The sequence below is a fragment of the Phyllobates terribilis genome, unplaced genomic scaffold (genome assembly GCF_046119375.1).
Source record: "Phyllobates terribilis strain yellow unplaced genomic scaffold, ASM4611937v1 Scaffold_5__5_contigs__length_657084704, whole genome shotgun sequence".
Classification (NCBI taxonomy): Eukaryota; Metazoa; Chordata; class Amphibia; order Anura; family Dendrobatidae; genus Phyllobates; species Phyllobates terribilis.
Genome location: NW_027362765.1, coordinates 327,992,482 through 328,015,279, shown reverse-complemented (window position 1 = coordinate 328,015,279; position 22,798 = coordinate 327,992,482). Strand labels below are relative to the sequence as shown.

Sequence of the window (22,798 nt, the reverse complement as noted above, 5' to 3'; positions counted from 1 at the left end):
GCTGCCTGTCCGGATCGTGTGCACATACCCTAATTATGTACTTCGTCATGAAGAATTACTGTGTTCTCTGAAACTGGCATTGAAGAAGAAAAGGAGTGTTCATTGCCACTAGTAGTTATCAGTTGTAACCTTTCTGAAAGATCTGCCCCAATTTCCCAGGTATGATATTATTAGCTCGGTGTCTTCCCTGTATAGCGAGCTGCGTGGCTGGATGTGGGCGGTTCCACTCATACACACCTGCTCAGGTAAGAGGTGAGGTCATCTCTCCCAGTCTCTGTACACCATCACCCTCCCTCCCTTCCTTCCCCCTAGCTCTCTTCCTGGTAGGATTAGGGAGGAGTTGTGTGTATGTGACACACCAGATCAGTGTAACACAGAGACTGCAAGGGAATTAACTGAACACAGGACAACCAGATCAGACAGCAAGACTGTGAAAAGAGAACGAAAGCGAGAGACATTGAAACCTAGAGAGACATTGTTTGATTGGATCTTGTCTGGTCCTTCAAGAGGTCAAGAAGAATGGGAGTTATAGAGGAGCAGAGAGTACAAATCATCTCATTCAAGTTTTGATCCTGGACAGTCCCTGGACATAATAAATCAGAGAGACAACTAGTGACCAACTAGAGACCTTCAGCACCATGAAGGACCGACTGGAGCAGCTGAAAGCGGTGAGTGAAACATGGACTGGTCCTGGAATGGGAGTTGATGCTGATCAGTTGGGAACCAGTCGGACAAGTTCTGCCGCTGTGAAATCCCAGGGTCAGTCACAATATGTGACACTACTACACCACACAGTCCTGAACTGCAGACAACACCCTAATATGAAATACCACAAATCTACCCACATAATTGCCCATTAAAAGTAGCATCAACTCTTCCAGTTGTAGATTAATAGTAAATATGGCAGTAAATGGGTAAAAACTCACTCCGCTCATTATACTTCCCCTTTATATCTAAGCTATACATTTCTTAAATCTTTTAAAGTCATAATTTTGCTCAAGTCAACGTCCATCAATTAAATTATAGGGCTATGGAAACTTGATGACTTCAGGCAGACAGTCTCGGCCACAGATCACAAGTTGCACAATTATTAATCATCTATGACTGCGTCCACTAAATCTGTAGCCGGCTGAGATTGAGTCAGCGCATCTCAAGTTCTTGCTTTGCCCAAGTCTTCATTTTTTACAAAGCTGATTGATTTCTATTGCAGTTGGACTATTAAATAGTTAGCAGCATCTAGTGATGTTACGTTGACTTGAAATGGATGGGTTCTCCTGGATAAGATATATGAGAAGTATGGTGTGTGGCACCATTACATCACCATCTAGGGCAGAATGTCACTATAGATGCAAGAATCATTTGCATGTATTAGAATAGGGACGTGGAATTTACTCTAGAACTGTTCATTTTATGATTCATAGAAGTTATATATATATATATATATATATATATATATATATATATATATATATATATATATATATATATATATATATATATATACAGTATATATACTTAGAAATGATATATCTTATAGTACAAATAGCATGTATTGAGGATGGTGTCCCTAATAAAGAGTGTATGCAGTAGTATCTTCAGCCACCTTGTTTGTAAGAATGGTAAAACCAATGGTGCTCAAACATTTCGGCTTCTCCCCTCTAGCTCCTGAATAACTAGCGATATAAACTGTTAATGGCTCAATTACAAATTTTGTTTTCATGATTTCCTGTTAATGGGATTTTCGACTATTTAGATGCCCAGATGGTAAGTTTATCACCAGGTGTCGTGTTACTGGGACTTTCAACAATCATTGGTGTAATCTGTAAGGAAATACTGTATGTCAACCAGTGTTTAATTCCTCCTTAGAAAACTTAGATCCTGTCTATTTAACGCTTTAGATGTCAAGATTAATAATAATTTCGGCACCTAAGAAGAAAAAATAAACGGAGAAGAGTTCCCTTTTGTCATCTTTCCGTCAGTTTCTGCCTCCTTATCACCACAGATAGCAGTTTTATTTATTGTACTTGCGCCATACAGACATCCTCATCACTGTTCCCAATGGGGCTCACAATATGCCATTTCCTATCAGTATGTCTTTGAATTGTTGGAATAATCCTTCACAAAAAACAAGGAGAACATACAAACTCTTTGTCTTTGGTGGTAGTCGAACCCAGGACGCCAGTGCTGGCAAAGCAGCAGTTCTAACCACTGAGCTGCCACAATTTTTGTCATGGATCAATATAACCTGTGATGACTGGTGTGAGATGAGCAATGTAAAAAAAATAATAATTGTGCGATACTCTGTCAGGAGTTTTTTTACGCTATGTGTGGATATGTGGCCTTTCAGTGGATGGGATGGGAAAAGCAGCCCATTGAGGAATTTGTGGCGATGATATTTATCACATCATGTTAGCAAAAAAGAGTATTTCATTTGTATTTACTCTTATATAAAAATTACATAAAGGAGCAAAAAATGAAATGTTAAAAGTCATGAATGTCATATACATATCTGGCTTGTTGGTGGATTTGTAAGAATGAGCATCACGTATCGGAGCACAGCATTACACATGGCCAGCTGACCTACTAATCAATTTAATCTACAAGAGTAAACTGGATAAAGGGGATCTCCGACCACCTCCTGGATCAGAGTGGTCATGTGATGAGAAAAGCCTGACGACCCTGCTGTTCTAGATTAGTTGGTTATAAACTAGATTTTCATAGTGAGGGAAACTGTTAATAGTGTAGTAGCTAAAAAGTATTGAATAATGGTACAAAAATCAAAGGTGTCTCTATAATAGAAATGAAATTCAGACCACCTGGCCTGTTGGTGTTGGTCTTATCATTACAATCCTCCATCTTGGCAAATGTCACCTCCATCCAATCCTTTTGGTTAGAGAAGGTTGACATTACTTCATTTACCATTTTTCCAACGTTGCTTTGATTATTCATAAAAAGAGGTTTATAGAAGTTGCTCAGAGGAAAGAGGTCGGACTAGCCGGAGCTCATCTCCTCAGGCCCACAGGAGGGAGACAAAGCTTATTCGGCAGCCGACCCACCAATTGTTAATCTCAAATGCTTTCTTATGTGCTTATTTCTAATGGCTTACTTTGTACATTTGGCTTACATGCACAGCATGCTGTCTTTGGGCTCCACATAATGGTCCTCCTATAACCCATTTGTGCAAATTTAAAAAAATATATATATATAAAAATAACCAGTTTAGATATTTCTGATCTTCCTACTACCTGCAGTGTGCGCCCAGCACAGGCAACATGGTGACATCTCTTCAGCTCGCCACCTGCATCGGGCACAGACTGCAAGATGTCCCCTGTCTTCCTGCTCCTGGTGCGGGCAGAGTCAAGAAATAACATGTGCCCTGGATCCCTGGCAAGACACGTTGCTAAGACATCCTGTGGCCTCCTGAAGTAAATGGTGGAGCATGGACCTACGGTCAACATGAATCAAAGGCCGCCCCAAAAAGTATTCATACACCCACAAATTCAAATGTATTTTCTTGGGATTTTATGTGATATACCAACAATAAGTACTAAGTATTGTGAAGTGTGAGGAAATGATAATGATAATTCTTTTAAAAATATAAATCTGAAAATTATGACGTGCATTTGTATTCATCCTTAGTCAATGCTTTGCAGGACCACCTCTAGCTGCAATTACCGCTGCAAGTCTTTTGGGGTATGTCTTTACCAGCTTTGCACATCCAGATGCTGAAATGTTTTGTCCTTTTTTTTTTGCACAGTGAGATTGGATGGAGAGTCTGTGAACAGTAATTTTCAAGTCTTGCCACAGATTCTCAATGGGATTTTGGCCTGGTCTGTGACTGGGCCGCTCACACACATGAATATGCGTTAAAGTTGGCCAGTACTTTTACATTCATTCCCTATCCGAGGATAGGGCATCAATGTCTGATTGGCTGAGGTCCTTCACCCCCGCCGATCAGCTGTTATCGGTGTCAGCGGTGGCTGCCTGACGAAAGTTCTTACCTGCGGTGCTTGGCCATCTAGCTGTAGTGGCCACCACGAGGTACTACACATCTGCCTCCATTGAATTGAATAGGAGGCAGATGTGCAGTATCCCACGGTGGTCACTACAGCTAGATGGCCAAGCTCTGCAAGAAAGCACGTCAGGCCAGCAGCCGCTGCCACCAACACCTGTAACAGCTGATCGGCGGGGGTGCCGGATCCCAGACGATCAGACATTGATGCTCTATCCTATGGATATTTAAAAGTAGTGGCCAACTTCTTTAATCTAAACCATTCCATTGAAGCTCTGACAGTATGTTTAGGGTCATTGTCCTGCTGGAAGGTGAACCTGTGCCCCAGTCTCAAGTGTTTTGCAGCCTCTAACCGGTTTTCCTCCAGGATTGCACTGTATTTAGCTCCATCCATCTTCCCATCAGCTCCGACCAGCTTCCCTGTCCCTGCTGAAGAAAAGTGACTTGCCCCCTGGGCCGTGGGGCACTCGGATCCGGGCAACAGGGCAATGATGGGGGTAGTAGTGGCAACCCGGTCCGTGTCTCAGGGTGGTCAGACCAGTGGTAGTCTACTATGTGCTTTGCAATGTCCGACTACGTCACCCGTAGATTGCGGTCAGGGCTAACCGCCGCTGCAGTGCAGACCGCTGGGGCTGATATAAATGTGCAGCACTGAATAGTTCAACTCCCCACGGGAGGAGTATGGCCCCAGGGCAGTATATATAATGGATGATGGAGGGGATGATTCCGACCGCGATAGCCAGGAAACGGAGGCCTCTTAAACCGTTCAGGGTCTTTATTAGAACAGGTAAAATGACCCAGAAACAGTTCCGGCTAGTAGGGGGCCTGGATGTCTGAGAACAAGTGGGAAGCTGACCCTGGTCAGGGTGAGGGTGTAGGCCTACCGTGCTCTCTGTGCTCTTTCTGGCTATTTCCCTCCTTGTAGTGGAACAGCCCACGTTCCCGAGCTCACCGTGTCCTCTCGCCCCTATGGCTTGCAACTTGGGTCCCTTTCTACTCCCGGCCTGGTACGGCTTTGCTGGTCCCTTCTGCTGTGGTGGAGCCTCCGGGCTTCTTAGGCCAAGGAACATACAGTCCCCTGCGGACTGGTTATCTGCTGTAAGACTTGGAATCCTCCCAGCCTCAGACACCAAAGTCTGGTAGATTAGTTTCTTTATCTGCCAGGACAGGCTCACTTCGCCTCTTGTCCCTGGCTCGTGGCTCTCCTACTGCCACACGTCCTCTTAGGCTGCAACACAACTGTCTGTCCCTGCTCTGGGACACCTCTCAATCCAGAGACAAGTTGTCCAGTTCTTCCTAACCCTGCCCCCAGCTCCAGCTTTTATAGGGGCAGCCTGCTCCCCCTACTGGCCTGGGACAGGAGGTGCTGCATGCTAATGGTCCTTGACTAGAGGACCTCCCCCTTACTCTCAGACACAGCTTTATTATATTTGTGGCATCCAGGCCAGGGTGACACATTCCCCCCTAGTAAAATGTAGTACTCCGGCACTAAACAAGAAACAAGTAATATGCATGACCATAAAAACATTATTAGGCAAGCAAAGACAAACGATGCACAGGTTGAGTTCTTAAGGTCACAGTGTGGTCTGTGACCAGGTGTCCATTTCACCAACACAACGGGGAGCCTTAACCAGGTGGGGGTCTGTCCTAGCCCCAAGTCCTTTACAGTCTTAGTTCATTCCTTGGTCAGGCTCCAAACGCAGTCCATACAAAGTCCCGGTTATTAAAAGTTCATAACCTTTGAGCCCGTACGGTAACTGTAAGAAGCTGAAATACACAATTACTAATCATGCATGTAACTTTGCAAACATTTCAACACTTGGCAACAGGGTTGTTTACAGTTTTAGTGCACCCTATATTCTCCAGCGAGCGGGTATCTTCCCCTTTGTGCTCCTGGTTGACCAGCGTAACCCACTGGTGGTGGTCTAACCTGGTTTTCTTCACTACCATTTAGGGTACAGTCACTGGCTAGACTTACAGGCAGGGTAGGCAGCTGTCTGCGGGTCCTCTGGCTTACCACAGGCATGGCAGGCTCACTGTCAGCAGAGGGTTGATTCTTCTGGGCTGCTGGTACCGCCTCTTCTGCCTCTGGAACTGCTTGCTCTTCTTCACCTTCCGGCTCTGGTGTAGGTTGTTCCTGATCCGGTTGCAGGAAATGCAGGACGGGTACCACTATGGCATCGTTTATTCGAGTCCAGGACTGAGGGAACTCTCCGAGAATGGTGCTGATCATTTCTTCCTTGTCCTCTGCGGGTTCAAGGTCACTTTGATCCTCTTCTGCACTACGGAGTTGCTCGGGGCACCTTTTTAGGTGGTCTCTGGAGACGGTACTAGTGGTTTCTCCTCCATCCTTGGTGATCACTCACACCTTCGAGTTGTTGTGATCAGACTGCAGTACGGTGTAGGGTTCCCTTTCCCACTGGTCGTCCAACTTATGTAGCCTTCTCTTTCGCTTCAGGACCTGCTCACCAGGTTCTAGGGGACCAGCAGGGGCGTGTTGGTTGAAGAGTCTTTCTTGCCTTTCTCTCACCAGGGCCAGGCTCTTCTCCACACCCTCCTGTACCTTCTTGTACTGCAGTCGCCTTTCCGTATCCCAGTCCGCATCCGGGGAGGTGTCCTCAGGCATTAGGACTCTCATCTCCAGGTCTATGGGCAGCTTACCTTGTCTGTCTCGCATCAGGTAAGCCGGGGTGCAGTTTGTAGCATTCACCGGGATATGGTTGTATAAGTCTATCAGGTCCGGCAGTTTTTCTGGCCACAGGCTGCATTCCTCCAGGGGCAACGTCTTCAGGAGATCAATGACTATATTGTTCATTTTCTCACACATCCCGTTGGTTTGTGGGTGGTAAGGCGTTGTCCGAATCTTCTTACAGCCATAGAGGTTGCAGAACTCTTGGAAGATTTCAGCCTCGAACACTGGACCCTGGTCCGTCAGGACCTGTTCCGGATACCCGTGTGGACGTCAGAAGTATTGCTGGAAGGCTCTGGCCGCCGTTTGGTCTGTCAAGTCTTTTACCGGGACCACCACTAGAAAACGGGAATAGTGGTCCACGATTGTCAGGGCATAGATGTATCCTGACCGGCTTGGAGCCAATTTGATGTGGTCCAGAGCTACCAGCTCAAGAGGCTGCTGGGTGACGATGGGCTTCAAGGGTGTCTTCTGGCTGGTGCGGTCTTTTCTCCTTAAGTTACAAGGGCCACAGTCCCTGCACCACTTCTCTACAGCCCCTCTCATGCCGACCCAAAAGAACCGTCCTCTTAGCAGGAACTCCAGTTTCTTCCAACCGAAGTGCCCCGCTCTGTCAAGGTAAGCCCCCAGGACCATAGCTGCATCCCGCCTTGGGACCACGACTTGCCAGGTCAGCTCGTGTGTCCAGTGGTTGACAAGTCTTCTGCACAGCTTGCCTTCATAGAGGAACAGCTTGCTCTTCTCTTTCCATAGTTGTTTGGCTTCCTCTGGAGCATCCGGATCTAAGCGGGCATCTTCCTGGGTCAGCAGATCTTTCACCAGGCGGATTGCAGGGTCACTATCTTGGGTCTCGGCCCAGCTGTGGTGAGGTAGGGGATTGATCATAACGGTTGTTAAATCTTCCTCCTTCACGCGGTGGGAGTATTGAGCGGCTCCATACCGGTGAAACGCGGGGAGTTCTACCTCCTCCAGCTCTTCTGGGTCTTCGTCACCTTCAGGTAAGTGAGGCATTCTTGACAGGGCGTCAGCGTTGCCATTGGTTTTGCCTGCCCGGTACTTTATCATGAAGTCATAATTGGAGAAACGGGCCATCCACCGCTGTTCCAGGGCACCAAGTCTTGCACTGTCTAGGTGTGTTAATGGGTTGTTGTCCGTGTACACAGTGAACTTTGCGGAGGCCAGGTAATGCTTGAAGCGTTCCGTTACTGCCCACACCACCGCCAAGAATTCTAGCTTGAAGGAGCTGTAATTCTCCGGGTTCCTCTCGGTGGGCCTCAGCTTCCGGCTGGCGTACGCGATCACCCTTTCTCTGCCCTGTTGGTTTTGTGACAGTACGGCTCCCAGTCCCACATTACTGGCGTCTGTGTGGAGAATAAAAGGCTGGCCATAATCAGGGTAGGCCAGGATCTCATCCCCTGTGAGGGCCATCTTCAACTGGCGGAAGGACTCCTCTTCCGGTTTATCCCACTTGAAGGGTGGCTTTTGGCTTTTGGACTTAGACTGTCCTATCAGGAGGTCCTGCATAGTAGCTGCCATCTTAGTGAACCCGGGGATGAACCTTCGGTAGTAGCCTACCAACCCGAGGAACTGCCTCACTTCTTTGATGTTCGAGGGGCTTGGCCAGCTCCTGATTACCGTGACCTTGTCAGGGTCGGGGGCTACTCCTTCTGCACTTACCACGTGCCCTAGGTACTGGACTTTTGGTTTCAACAGGTGACATTTTGATGGTTTCACCTTCAGGCCATAGCCAGCCAGGGCTTCGAACACCTTGGCCAGGTGCTTTAGATGGTCCTCGTAAGTCTTCGAATAGCCGATCACGTCATCCAGGTAAAGGAGGACCGTCTCGAAGTTTTGGTGCCCTAGACAGCATTCCATCAGCCTCTGGAAGGTCCCTGGTGCGTTGCAGAGCCCGAAGGGCATACAGTTGAACTCGCTCAGTCCCATCGGGGTGGTGAAGGCGGTCTTCTCCTTGTCAGCCTCTGCCACAGGAACCTGCCAGTACCCACTAGTAAGGTCCAAAGTAGACAAGAAGTTAGCTGATTTTAGTGCGGCTAAAGACTCCTCTATTCTAGGCAGCGGATATGCGTCTTTGTGGGTGATACGGTTGATTTGTCTATAGTCCACGCACATTCTCATGGTGCCGTCTTTCTTTTTTACCAGAACCAAGGGGGCTGCCCAGGGGCTACAGCTATCTCTAATGACCCCAGCTTCTTTCATTTCCCTCAGCATACCATTGGCGTTCTGATAATGCGCAGGGGGTACAGGCCTGTGTCTCTCTTTTATTGGTGGGTGGCTCCCCGTGTGGATATGGTGTTCTATCCCTTTTACTCTGCCGAAGTCTAGCGGGTGCTTACTAAAAATTCTCTCGTACTCCTGAACCACCCGGTAGACTCCCTGTTTTTGGTGCAGGGGAGTGGAGTCAGCACCCACATGGAGTTTCTGGCACCAGTCCTCCTTTTGTTTCTGGTAGCCATTACCCTCCGCCTGTGGAGATGGAGGCAAAGGTTCCACGGCCCTGATAGCTCTGTGTTCAACAGCAAACAACTTGGCAAGCGTAGCGTATCGGGGTAAGTGTACCTCCCTCTCCCCAATGTTGAGAATGCGAACGGGCACCCTCCCATGACGGACATCAACCACCCCCCGGCCTGTCAAAATGGCGGGCCTGCTGTCTGAGTACACGGGTTCTACCATGGCTTGGTAGTCTCTACCTCTCAACCCGATCGCAGTCCGACACCAGATCATCATTTCACTTTTGGGAGGCATGGAAATGGGGAATGGGTCGCTCATTCTTACGCTACCGATCTCACCACCAGACAGTTCTACCTGCTGCCATCTCATCAGGGCTTTTATCTCTTTGTTGAGGACTCTCTGTTGGCTGGAACTAGCATTCACCGCCACCTGTTGTAGAATTACAATTACCTCTGAAAGACAATTTTCAATCACGTTAGTACCCACAGTTATTTTAGGGTGACTTTCACGACGGTCAATGTCCACAATTATCACTCCCTGTGCCGGCAGTTCAACTTTACCAATCTTAATGGTCATCTCCTTGAACCCCATCTGCGGCACGGGCAAGCCATTACTGGTGATGATGCTCAAGTCACTGTCTGGATACCGTGTTATATCAGCATCAGTCCAATACTGCTTAAAAAGTACATAAGGGATAGTAGTTACTTGCGACCCGGTATCCAGCAAGGCGCTCATGGGGATACCGTCCAGCACCACGGGTAAAACCGGGCACCCCCCAACGTACTTATTACGCCAATTGTAAGGGCCTGGTGATCTTATGCCTGGGGGTTGGCCCTCTGCCCCAGGTTGGACCCGTTTAAATTACAGTACCTGGAAATGTGTCCGGGCTGGTTGCATCGACGGCAAATGCACTGTCCATCCTCTGCGTAGCGGTCCTCCTCTGTCGACGCCACGGGGCATCCTCCGGACTTGAAGCCAACTCGATGGGTCTTGACGGGTCCACTTGTAACGCCTGGATGGTCCTGGTCAACGCCGCGACGCTCCTGGTCAGCTCCTTGACTTGGTGGTGCAGATCTTTCGACGGGGCTTGGTTCAGGGCCTGTGCATCGGCCCCCACAGAGTCCATAGAGGAGGGCGCCGCCTCCTGGTGGTAAGTGAGAGCAGGGCGCCGGGGGTTTATAGCGCCACTGGTTGCGGGTTCACGGAGCACCCTTATGGCCCTGTCCTTGAATTGGGCAAAGGTCAGATCAGGGTTCTGAAAGAACATGAGGCACAGCTGGGTCTTGTGGGCGCTAGACAGCAGACCTTCTATGAACTGTTCTGTTAGTAGCTTATCCGTATCCTGCACGCTGCCAGGGTCAGCTTGTTTGATGGCTCTCAAGGCTTCCTGCAAATTTAGGGCATAGTCTCTGATGCTGTCCTGTGCCTGCTGCTTACATCCATAGAACCGCATTTTAATTTCAGCGGAGGTACATGTATCAAAGGTACCCCGCAGCCGGGCCAGAATGTCCTTTACGGTCCTTTTCTCCTCAGCGGGCCATGACTTTACCTCCCGCTGGGCTGCGCCAGTTAACTGCCCTGTCAGTGTTATGTTCTGCTACCAGAGCTAAGGAAAGAGAGGAGATCTGTCCCTACGATAGAACTCAGCTTAATCCCTACGATGTAACAGGGGACCTGATCCTGCGATCAGACCTGCTAAAGTCCTAAGCTAGTCTGTACGGAGACCTATAGATGTGGGGAAGGAATCCCTACAAGTACTAAGGACTGGGAGGAATATGGGACACCTCCTAACAGAAATAGTAGCAGACAGATGAACAAACAAAATATATAGAACATAGAGGTCAGTAGACCAAGCAAACTAACAGAGCAAGACACAGAGCACAGGCTAGCTAGAAAGTAGATATACAATGAAGTCCAGCAAAGCCAGAAGGGTGGAGCAGGACCAAATAGGCCAACAAGGTCATGTGACCAGCAAAGGAAAAAAAACCTAAGAGCAAGGTTCTAACAGTACCCCCCCTTCTAAGAGGATCCTCCGGATCCCCTAGGACCAGGCTTATCAGGAAATCTCCTGTGAAACGCTCTGATAAGTCTGGACGCGGAAACATCATCCGACCTCACCCAAGAGTTATCCTCGGGACCGAAACCTTTCCAGGCCACAAGATACTGCAAACTACCTCTATACCGTCTAGAGGTAAGGATGCGAGAAATTTCATATTCCCCGTCCTCCACCACCGGAGGAACAGAGGCAGAGGCGTCACAATCCGATACAACAGCTTTTTTCAACAGAGAGACATGAAATACCGGATTAATTCTCCAGGAGGTAGGAACCTCCAACCTAACAGCAGATTGGTTGACAACCTGAAGCACCTTAAAGGGCCCTACAAACTTGGGACCCAATTTCTTTGAAGGAATCCTCAACCGCAGATTCCTAGAGGACAACCAAACCATGTCACCAACAGCGAACAAAACCTCCTGTCGTTTCCTATCAAAGTAGTCTTTAGATTTTCTGTTGGCCTCCTGAAGATTACCACGCACATCCGTCCAAACTCTCTCCAAATCACCGGAAAAATTCTCCTCCTCAGGCACGGCAGATCCCAACTTGGAGAACGACCCAAATGACGGATGTCTCCCAGAACAACAAAAAAAGGCGAACAACCAGCAGAAGAAGATGTATGATTGTTGAGAGCAAATTCAGCAAGTGGCAGAAACTCAGACCACCCCTCATGATTGTCTGCCACAAAACAACGCAAGAACTGCTCAACATCCTGATTTTTCCTTTCTGTCTGGCCATTAGATTCAGGATGATATCCGGACGAGAACGACAAATGAACTCCCAACCTATCACAAAAGGCACGCCAAAAACGAGCCACGAACTGAGGACCCCTATCAGAAACAATGTCAGTAGGAACGCCATGAAGTCTGACAATTTCCTTGACAAAGGCCTTAGCGAGAGTTTTAGCGCAGGGCAGTTTGACGAAAGGAACCAAGTGACACATCTTGCTAAAACGGTCCACGACCACCCAGATGACAGTAAAACCCTCAGAGGGGGGAAGGTCAGTTATAAAGTCCATAGCCAAATGTGTCCAAGGAGCATTGGGAACCTCCAAAGGACAAAGCAACCCCGCAGCAGGAGTATGTGAGGACTTAGATCTAGCACATATAGTACATTGACGCACCCACTTAATGACTTCCTTCTGCCATCCAGGCCACCAAAAACTGCGACCCACCAGTCTCTTGGTCTCAGAGATTCCGGGATGACCTGCCAACCGAGATTCGTGACACTCAACAAACAAATCTCTCCTAAAGGTCCCAGGCACAAACAACCTCCCATGAGGAGTGTTAGAAGGGGCATTCTCCTGTGCTTTAAGAATCTCATTTTCCAAAACGGAGTCCAAAGCAGCTATCACAACACCTTCTTGTAAAATGTTCTCCTCTTTCTCAGCACCGACTATGGGAGAAAAACTGCGAGACAAGGCATCCGCCTTAACATTCTTAGTACCAGGGATGTAAGTAATGGAGAAATTAAACCGCGAGAAAAACAGTGCCCACCTAGCCTGACGGGCATTCAGGCGCTTGGCAGTGTGGCACCCCAGGGGTCTGGTTTTCCACAGTAATGTAATGTTATGTCTGAGAGCAGGTGGGAGGTCCTTTGGTCAGGGATCCTGTGCATGCCACACCTCCTGCCCAGTCTTGGGAGGGGAAGAACTTCCCCTGTATAAACCCTGGGCTGAGGCAGGGTTAGTCAGTCAAGGAGAGTAGAGACAAGAAACAGTCACAGGAAGAAACAGCAGAAGCTCAGTGGGAGCAATACTACTACGAGTCAGGGGCTGGCAGCTGCAGAGCTCGCCCTGACTGAGAAGCTTTCTTACCGGACCCGGCGTCCGAGGCTGTGGGGACTAACTCTTACCCAGCAGCAGAAGCCGACCGGCAGGGGATTTCAGGTCCTCAGGCCCAGAAACCCGAAGGCACGGTCACACGCGTGGGACCAGCACCGCCATCGTGGAGCGGAAGCCATTAGAAGGCCCCGAGTCACCGGCCATACGGGTGAGCACCACACGGTACACTCAGGGACGTGGGCTACTTATATCCGCTTCTAGCAAGGTAGCCAGAAGAGTACAGTCAGTTTGGGAGGCCTACAACTCCGCCTGGCCAGGGGAGATCCCATCTGCTCAAGGACTGACCAGGCCCCGTTCACTAGAAAGTACTCCGGGAGGGTCTATCGTTGTTACCAGTAAAGACCCTGAATTACACCGCACCGTCTCTGAGTGGTTCCTGCTACCCCCATCATCCACATCTGCTGCCCTGAGGCCATACCCCTCCCGTTGGGGGTTATACCATCTACGCTGCACCATCCATCCACCGGCCTCAGCGGACTGTCTTGCAGCGGCAGCTCCATAGCTGCATTCAACGGGTGGCGTAGTCGTCCTACATCTACCGCTGTTACATCGCCGCTCAGTTTGACTCCCTGGGCACGGACCGGGTCACCGCCACGAGACTACAACCCTCAAGAGATCCGGCTCCGGGTAAGCTCCCGCGTGCGCAACGCAGCGCGACACAGGCCCAGGGGCGCGTCAGCAGCATCAAGATATATCAGATTTTTATGATCCGTAAGAACCTGAACGGGAAATTCCGCACCTTCCAAGAAGTGGCGCCAGTGTTCAAATGCGAGTTTAATAGCCAATAATTCCCGATTACCAATATCGTAATTCAGTTCAGTCTCCGAAAATTTTTTTGAAAAAAAAGCACAGGGATGTAATCCATCCCCGTTATCCTGAGACAATACTGCGCCAACCCCCACAGAGGAAGCATCAACCTCAACCAAAAACGGCCTAGTAACATCAGGCTGCATAAGGATGGGAGCAGAGGTGAACCTCTCCTTGAGATACACAAAAGCTTCAATGGCCTCAGAAGACCACTGAACCGCATCAGCACCTTTCCTGGTGAGATCAGTCAGAGGTTTGACAATACTAGAAAAATTTTTTATGAATTTTCTGTAGTAATTGGCGAAACCCAAAAACCTCTGTATCGATTTCAAACCAATAGGCCTAGGCCATTCCTGCACAGCCTGAACCTTAACCGGATCCATCTCAAAACCTTTGCTGGAGATAATGTAGCCCAAAAAACTAATTCTCTGTACAGCGAACTCACATTTCTCCAGCTTAGCAAAAAGCGAATTGTCCATTAATAACTGTAATACCTCACGCACGCTCCGCCAATGAGACTCCAGATCCGGCGAATAAATCAAAATGTCATCCAAATACACAACCACATTTTTGCCGATCAAAGGTCTAAGGATGTCATTAATCAGATTCTGAAAAAATGCAGGAGCATTAGTAAGACCAAAAGGCATAACCAGATTCTCAAAATGACCCACAGGAGTGTTAAAAGCAGTCTTCCATTCGTCACTCTCCTTCATGCGCAACAGATTGTATGCCCCCTTAAGGTCAATTTTAGAGAACCACTTGGCCCCCATTAACTGGTTAAACAGATCAGGAATCAATGGCAGTGGGTAAGGATTGCGTACAGTAATTTTGTTAATCTCCCGAAAATCCAGACAAGGACGTAAACCGCCGTCCTTTTTTTTTACAAAAAAAAATCCAACCGCCACAGAAGACTTAGAGGGCCTAATGTGACCGGCGGCCAAACTTGTCTGTATGTATCCTCCAAAGCCTTCCTCTCAGGAATAGTAAGGTTAAATAAACGACTTTTAGGAAGTCGCTCCAGGGACAAATTCAATAGAACAATCATATTCTCTATGGGGAGGCAAAACCTGCGATTCCTTCTCAGAAAAAACTCTCCAAAAATCCTGAATAGGAACAGGCAATTCTCCCCTATCCAAAGCTGCAATACGCCCGTTACAACACTTGTCATAACATTTATGGCTCCAGGATTTAATTTCACTGGTAGACCAATCCAGTACAGGATTGTGAAATTTTAACCAGGGCAATCCCAATATTACTGGAGAAGGCAAGTTATTCAACACTACCAAATCCAATTTCTCATGGTGAACACCATTAATAGTGAGAGGAAATTCACAGACCTTGAGAGTAATATTCTTCAAAGGGGAACCATCCACAGAAACCACAGCAATGGGGGATGATAAAGGTTCAGGTTTTAAATTGAGTCTTTCCACGAATCCCCCATCAATTACATTCAGAGTAGACCCGCAATCAACAAACACCCGAAATTCCATTAATTTTTTCTGAGCAATCGTGGAAGCAGCTAAAAATATACCCTTGGAATTTAAACAGGCAATACGGGCGTGACTGACCATTTTTTTTTCTTTCTTCATACGAAGCTCACAGCCTTTAATCAAATGACCAGATTTTCCGCAATAGAAACACAAGCCTTCAGAAAATCGACGGTCTTTTTCTTGAGAGCGAGGTGCCACCGATCCAATCTCCATCGGTTCACCACTGTTAGTACACACATTCTCATAACCAGAAACTGACATAGCAGAGGATTTGCTCTCATTAACCCTTGCACGCAGTCTTCTATCCACCCGTATAGCTAATTGCATAGCCTGTTGCAAATCTTCAGGTGTAGGATAAGCAATTAGCAGGTCTTTAACCCTTTCATAGAATCATAGAATGGTAGAGTTGGAAGGGACCTCCTGGGTCATCTGGTCCAACCCCCTGCTCAAAGCAGGATTCACTAAATCATCTCAGACAGATTTCTGTCCAGCCTCTGTTTGAAGATGTCCATTGAAGGGGAACTCACCACCTCTCGTGGCAGCCTGTTCCACTCATTAATCACCCTAACTGTCAAAAAGTTTTTTCTAATATCTAATCTGTGTCTCCTCCCATTTAGTTTCATCCCATTGCTTCTAGTCTTTCCTTGTGCAAATGAGAATAAAGATGATCCTTCTACAATGTGACAGCCCTTGACATATTTGTAGACAGCTATTAAGTCTCCTCTCAGTCTTCTTTTTTGCAAGCTAAACATTCCCAAATCCTGCAACCGTTCCTCATAGGACATGGTTTGCAGACCAGTCACCATTCTGGTCGCTCTTCTCTGAACTTGCTCCAGTTTGTCTATGTCTTTTTTAAAATGTGGTGCCCAAAACTGTACACAGTATTCCAGATGAGGTCTGACCAAAGAGGAGTAAAGACCGATAATGACTTCACGTGATCTAGACTGTATGCTTCTGTTAATACATCCCAGAATTGTATTTGCCTTTTTTGCTGCTGCATCACACTGTTGACTCATGTTCAGTCTATGATCTATTAGTATACCTAAGTCTTTTTCACATGTACTGTTGCTTAGCTCTATTCCTCCCATTCTGTATATGCTTTCACTGAGCCCAGCAAGAAATAGACTTTTCAGAGCAGAATCGTTCCACCCTGTTTGAGTAGACCAACGACGGAAATGAGTACAATATTTTTCCACATTACCTGATCCCTGTTTTAAACGTCTCAACTCAGTCTCAGCTGATGCGACACGGTCAGGATCATCGTATAATAGTCCCAAAGCAGAAAAAAAACTATCCACTGATCTGAAGCATGTATCACTAGGTTGCAAAGAAAAGGCCCACTCCTGAGGCTCTTTGCGCAAAAGTGACATTATGAACCCTACGCGCTGGGATTCATTCCCAGAGGACTTAGGTCTCAAACGAAAATACAATAAGCAAGCATTTTTAAATGAAAAAAATTCTCGGTGTTCACCAAAAAATAAATCCGGCAAACATACCTTAGGCTCCAAGAAATGTGCTCCAGGACAGTTACTCACGTGCTGACGGAGCTCGGCCACCTCCAGAGAGAGTCCCTGCAGGCGATGAACCAAATCCTGAACCGACACCATGATGGAACAGAAAAATCTTTCCTTAGAGAATTTGCTGGCTGGACTTACTGTTATGTTCTGCTACCAGAGCTAAGGAAAGAGAGGAGATCTGTCCCTACGATAGAACTCAGCTTAATCCCTACGATGTAACAGGGGACCTGATCCTGCGATCAGACCTGCTAAAGTCCTAAGCTAGTCTGTACGGAGACCTATAGATGTGGGGAAGGAATCCCTACAAGTACTAAGGACTGGGAGGAATATGGGACACCTCCTAACAGAAATAGTAGCAGACAGACGAACAAACAAAATATATAGAACATAGAGGTCAGTAGACCAAGCAAACTAACAGAGCAAGACACAGAGCACAGGCTAGCTAGAAAGTAGATATACAATGAAGTCCAGCAAAGCCAGAAGGGCGGAGCAGGACCAAATAGGCCAACAAGGTCATGTGACCAGCAAAGGAAAAAAAACCTAAGAGCAAGGTTCTAACAGTCAGTATGCTAATCCTCTGTTCCTCTGTCAGGGGGTAAACTTGGAACAAACTGTACAGCCTTTCCTTAAAGTCAGTTAGTGCATGGGGCTCCCCTGAATACTTGGGCAGCCAGGCCGCTCCAGGGATGTAAGGCAGGGAAAATGGCATCACCGCTGCTGCAGCGGCGCTGGTGGTAGAAGGTCCCTCCGCGTCCGTCATCTTCCTCCCCCCTAGTTAAGCGTGGCCTACCTTCCGCCGATCCTCTTCTGTAGGCCGCGGCTCCGCTGGTGCTGCTCCGGACGAGGACCTTGCGTCGCGTCCTGGTGACGTCAGCGTCGCTCTCTCTCCCTTCCAGGACCTTGCGCAGCGTCGGTGCGTGGGGCGGAGCTTCGGGTCTCACGCGGTTTGGACGTCTACGCCCCTCTTCTTCCCACGCGGCGTCCTGAAGATGGCGTCCGATGGCGGGAAAACGACGGAAGATGGCGGGAGACGGCTGAAAATGGCGGGAAACGGCTCCGGATTGCTGGAAACCTATTCTTCAGGTACGTGTACAATCTTTTTCAGGCACGCAATACCCGTTTGTGGCAGGTTGGTTACAATCCTGCCGACTACGCCAAAGCTGACTTGCCCCCTGGGCCGTGGGGCACTCGGATCCGGGCAACAGGGCAATGATGGGGGTAGTAGTGGCAACCCGGTCCGTGTCTCAGGGTGGTCAGACCAGTGGTAGTCTACTATGTGCTTTGCAATGTCCGACTACGTCACCCGTAGATTGCGGTCAGGGCTAACCGCCGCTGCAGTGCAGACCGCTGGGGCTGATATAAATGTGCAGCACTGAATAGTTCAACTCCCCACGGGAGGAGTATGGCCCCAGGGCAGTATATATAATGGATGATGGAGGGGATGATTCCGACCACGATAGCCAGGAAACGGAGGCCTCTTAAACCGTTCAGGGTCTTTATTAGAACAGGTAAAATGACCCAGAAACAGGCCCGGCTAGGAGGCGGCCTGGATGTCTGAGAACAAGTGGGAAGCTGACCCTGGTCAGGGTGAGGGTGTAGGCCTACCGTGCTCTCTGTGCTCTTTCTGGCTATTTCCCTCCTTGTAGTGGAACAGCCCACGTTCCCGAGCTCACCGTGTCCTCTCGCCCGTATGGCTTGCAACTTGGGTCCCTTTCTACTCCCGGCCTGGTACGGCTTTGCTGGTCCCTTCTGCTGTGGCGGAGCCTCCGGGCTTCTTAGGCCACGGAACATACAGTCCCTGTGGACTGGTTATCTGCTGTAGGACTTTGGAATCCTCCCAGCTTCAGACACCAAAGTCTGGTAGATTAGTTTCTTTATCTGCCAGGACAGGCTCACTTCGCCTCTTGTCCCTGGCTCGTGGCTCTCCTACTGCCACACGTCCTCTTAGGCTGCAACACAACTGTCTGTCCCTGCTCTGGGACACCTCTCAATCCAGAGTCAGGTTGTCCAGTTCTTCCTAACCCTGCCCCCAGCTCCAGCTTTTATAGGGGCAGCCTGCTCCCCCTACTGGCCTAGGACAGGAGGTGCTGCATGCTAATGGTCCTTGACTAGAGGACCTCCCCCTTGCTCTCAGACACAGCTTTATTATATTTGTGGCATCCAGGCCAGGTTGCACAAAAGCATCCCCACAGCATGATGCTGCCAGTGGAGATTGTGTTTTCAAAGTGATGTGAAGTGTTAGTTTTACACCACATATAGCGTTTTGTATTTACCCCAAAAAGTTCTACTTTGGTCTCGTTTGACCAGAGCACCTACTTGCGCATGCTAGCTGTGTCTGCTACATAGCATGTGGAAGAAGGTGCTTAGGTCAGATGAGACCAAAGTAGAACTTTTGGGGCTAAATGCAAAATACATTTAAGCTTGTGGGTTTTATGTAAAAAAAAATGTGGAAAAGTTCATGGGGTATGACACTGTATATGTTTTACTCTCAATTGATTCTTGTGCGGGAAGAAGTCAGCAGAGACGTACCTCTTGGATTAGTTATCTTGTTTCTGGCCATGCTTTTTCATCATAGATGCTTAAAATGCAGGAACCAGATTTATGCTGGCAGTGGTTCGAGTAACGAAAATCAGCTGACAGGTTGCCTTTAAGGTATTGCTTGGTTTACTAGATGTAGTTGACCACATGAAGCATGTGATTCCACATGGAGGGTTTTCAGTTATAGCTGACTGAATAAACAAAGCTGCCTGCATACGTACAGACAAACATGGGTGTAACTAAAACATACAGTCTGTCATTGTAAATTTTAAAGGGACTGTTCACTATTTAACCTGATTTGGCATTGCTTCACTGCTGCTATGAGATTTCTGTGCTTCTACTTATGATTAGGACTAATTTTAACTTAAAAAGATGGCAAAGCCATGCCATGAAGTTGGTTAGGTATCTCATAGCATGGCTTTGGCATCTTTCTAAGCTAAAATTAGTCCTAATAAAATTTGTGATTGATTTTATGAAATTAGCAAGTCCTGGCGAATTCAAACAGATAGCAATTTGATTAATGCAAATCGCAAAAAAATTGCCCGCTTCCATTTTACACATTGCAGAAGATTGCATCAGCCACAGATGACTGACATGACCACAGGCACAACCACGTAGGCTCCACCAAAATGCCTTGCAGCCATCCCAATACATGGTATAGCACAGCCAATCAGGAAGGAATATCATAGCCTGTATGAAAGCAGAGGCAGGGAATGCAGCAGCTACTTTAGGGTTATTTAGGATAGTGAGGGGATGACTGCGACCACAGCTCAGCAATAGAGATAGGACGAGAAAGCCCTAAAACATTGAATAAATACTCCAGATGGTAGTATGTTGCACAACTGCAGCACTGAAGATGGGTTTAGCAGTCCGTGAATAATATAGAGATTCAATTTATAGGAGGATAGAGAGATAGGAGATCTGCTAGCATCAGCAGTAACAGTGATTGATCAGTGATATGGTGAGGTTGGCATTTAAATTAAAATTACACATTTATTAATGCAATTGAAAGCAGAGGCAAGGCAGCATAATGTTTCTTACAGGAAGAAAAATCTGAAGTCGCTGTCTGTCAGAGAAGTTGTTCTGGTTTGTTAAAATGACGGTACAGAATTTTTGCATATTTTGAGCAATTCTTTTTGTGAAGGCGGGAATAATTGTTTTTTAAAAGTACAAAAGAAAATTCTCCAAAATATGGACATTTAACTGCAACTATCTACTTTACAAAGTGTGTGTAAACAAATTTTTTTGCACATCTATTTTACTAATCAAATTTTACATCCATACATGCCACACCAATACAGAGCCTTGTTGCAGGTGCTGGTTTTTTGTCTTGTGCCTATATAGAATTTATTATTACATAATTTTTAGGAAGGGTGTTGAATTTTGTTTTAAACATACTGCAGAGAAAAAAAATAAAACAATCTAAACATTTAACTGTGCATGTCTGCTTTTGCACCCCAATTTTAGTAGTCCATTTTGACTATCGTACAGAGCACACCTATACTTTGGCCTTATGCCACATTTTTATCTACCGTTCTAGCATTTATTATGTTCTTTTTGTTAAGTGTTGAATAACTGGGGTTGAAAAGATTGTCAAAAGTAAGTTCTAATGTTCTACAAAGTGTATAATAAAAGAAAACATGGCAATGAATGTAGCAGTGTAAAAGAAAAAAACCCTTGCCATGGCTAATAACGTGGGAGCTTTTCGCAGCAGAAGAACAACTACCACTACTCGCACCATCCGTCCAGGCAGTAATACTATCAAACACCGATTAAAATTGGCCTCCTTTGCTTCCAGCAAGTGTATTAATGGAGAGGAAGCTGGAGGGTGTTATAGAATATATGACACATTGCTCATCTCAGTCACAGCAGGATGATGTTACCTCTGACAGCGACACTGTCAGCTTAAATTAGTGTACTTCAAAGAACGGTCTGCCTGATTGTAAATAACTAACAATTTTTGGACTGTCAGTACAATGTGTTATTAAAAGGGGTATTTGTTACTACCGGGGTTCCATGTGTTTCTATGGTGAGGTCATTTTGACGAACTTAACAAATTTGAATTTCAAAAGGTTCGATTATCTCTAGTTTTTCTAAATAACATCATGAAATAGGCTATGTTTTTGGATATTTTCTATTATACCCAAGCAGAAGGTGGACATTGCAGTGTTATTCTAAATGGAAAGATAAAGTCAGCCACTCAGTTCTATTGAAGGGCTTGTAGGCTAGTTGCAAATTACTGTTATATACAACGTTGTACTCCTACCTGTCCATTTGATCAAATGTCCTCCTTAGTAAAGATGAGTATTGACTCTTGTTTTCAGTGAATATATATGTATGAATGTATATATATATTCACTGAAAACAAACAAATTTAAAACCTTAATTTGTGTCAATTTTCCATAATACAAACAACAGACTTATCATGGTCAGCCTAAAAACAGTCTATTGTCTGTCTTGTAGGAACACCTTGATTCTCAGCAAACAGTCACTTCCATGTTTACAGTGCTTGAAAATGGTTTATTTAGGAACTTCCATGTCATTGTATGTATGCTCTGTTTAGTGCCAATATAAGTCTGTGGGAAAATGAAAGTTTCAGATTTCATCATATCTGTGCCACTTTTATTTGGTTATTTAGAAAGAGATGTCTGTGATTGGCCTGCCGCATCGCATCATGGGGTCTTATATAAGGCCGATGCAATGCTCGGCATGCTGTCCTTAGGAAGCAGTTCAGGGAGAGTTGTCATACGAGGGAGAACTTAGTTTAGAGAGAGCCTATATGCATTGTTTATTGCCTTACATTCCCATAGGAATACTGCTGCTGAAACCTAAAAACAACTATCCTTTTCAGGGCTACATATATTCGTTTCTCTAGTGAAATCACTGTAAGGCTATGTGCCCACGATGCAGAAATGAAGCGGAAAATTTCCGCTTCATTTCTGCATGTCCTTGCCATTAAAAACGCGTGCGGATTTTTACACGCGTTTTTGAAGCGTTTTTGACATGCGGATTTGCCATGCGTTTTTCTAATACATTGAGTAGGCAATTCCGCATGCATAAACGCACAAATAATGGACATGCTGCGAATTTTTCCGCATATAAAATCCGCTGTGGAAAACTCCGCAGCATGGGCACAGAACATGCGGATTGTCATTTGGGGACCATGGGGCACATATTACCAAGCGTTTTTCAAGCGTTTCCGCAGCAGAAATTCCGCAGCAAAAACGCTTGAAAAACACATCGTGGGCACGCAGCCTTACCTGCATTCTGTGTAAGGATAGCTGTTGGATAGTTTTTTTTATTAAATGGCCCTATAGGCATGGTTTATTGCCTTACAGTCCTATAGCTATACTTCTGCTGAAACCTAAAAACAACTGTCC

General features: G+C 46.7%; 1 protein-coding gene across 1 annotated transcript in view; it reads left to right on the top strand.

The window, feature by feature from the left end:
* Nucleotides 1–288: 288 nt before the first annotated feature.
* Nucleotides 289–22,798, top strand: part of STX3 (syntaxin 3) — a 115,438-nt gene continuing 92,928 nt past the window's right edge. Inside the window, exon 1 of the mRNA XM_073684595.1 lies at nucleotides 289–668. Coding sequence (XP_073540696.1) covers nucleotides 639–668 — 30 coding nt within the window. The 5' untranslated portion in view covers nucleotides 289–638. The remainder of the gene's footprint in view (nucleotides 669–22,798) is intronic.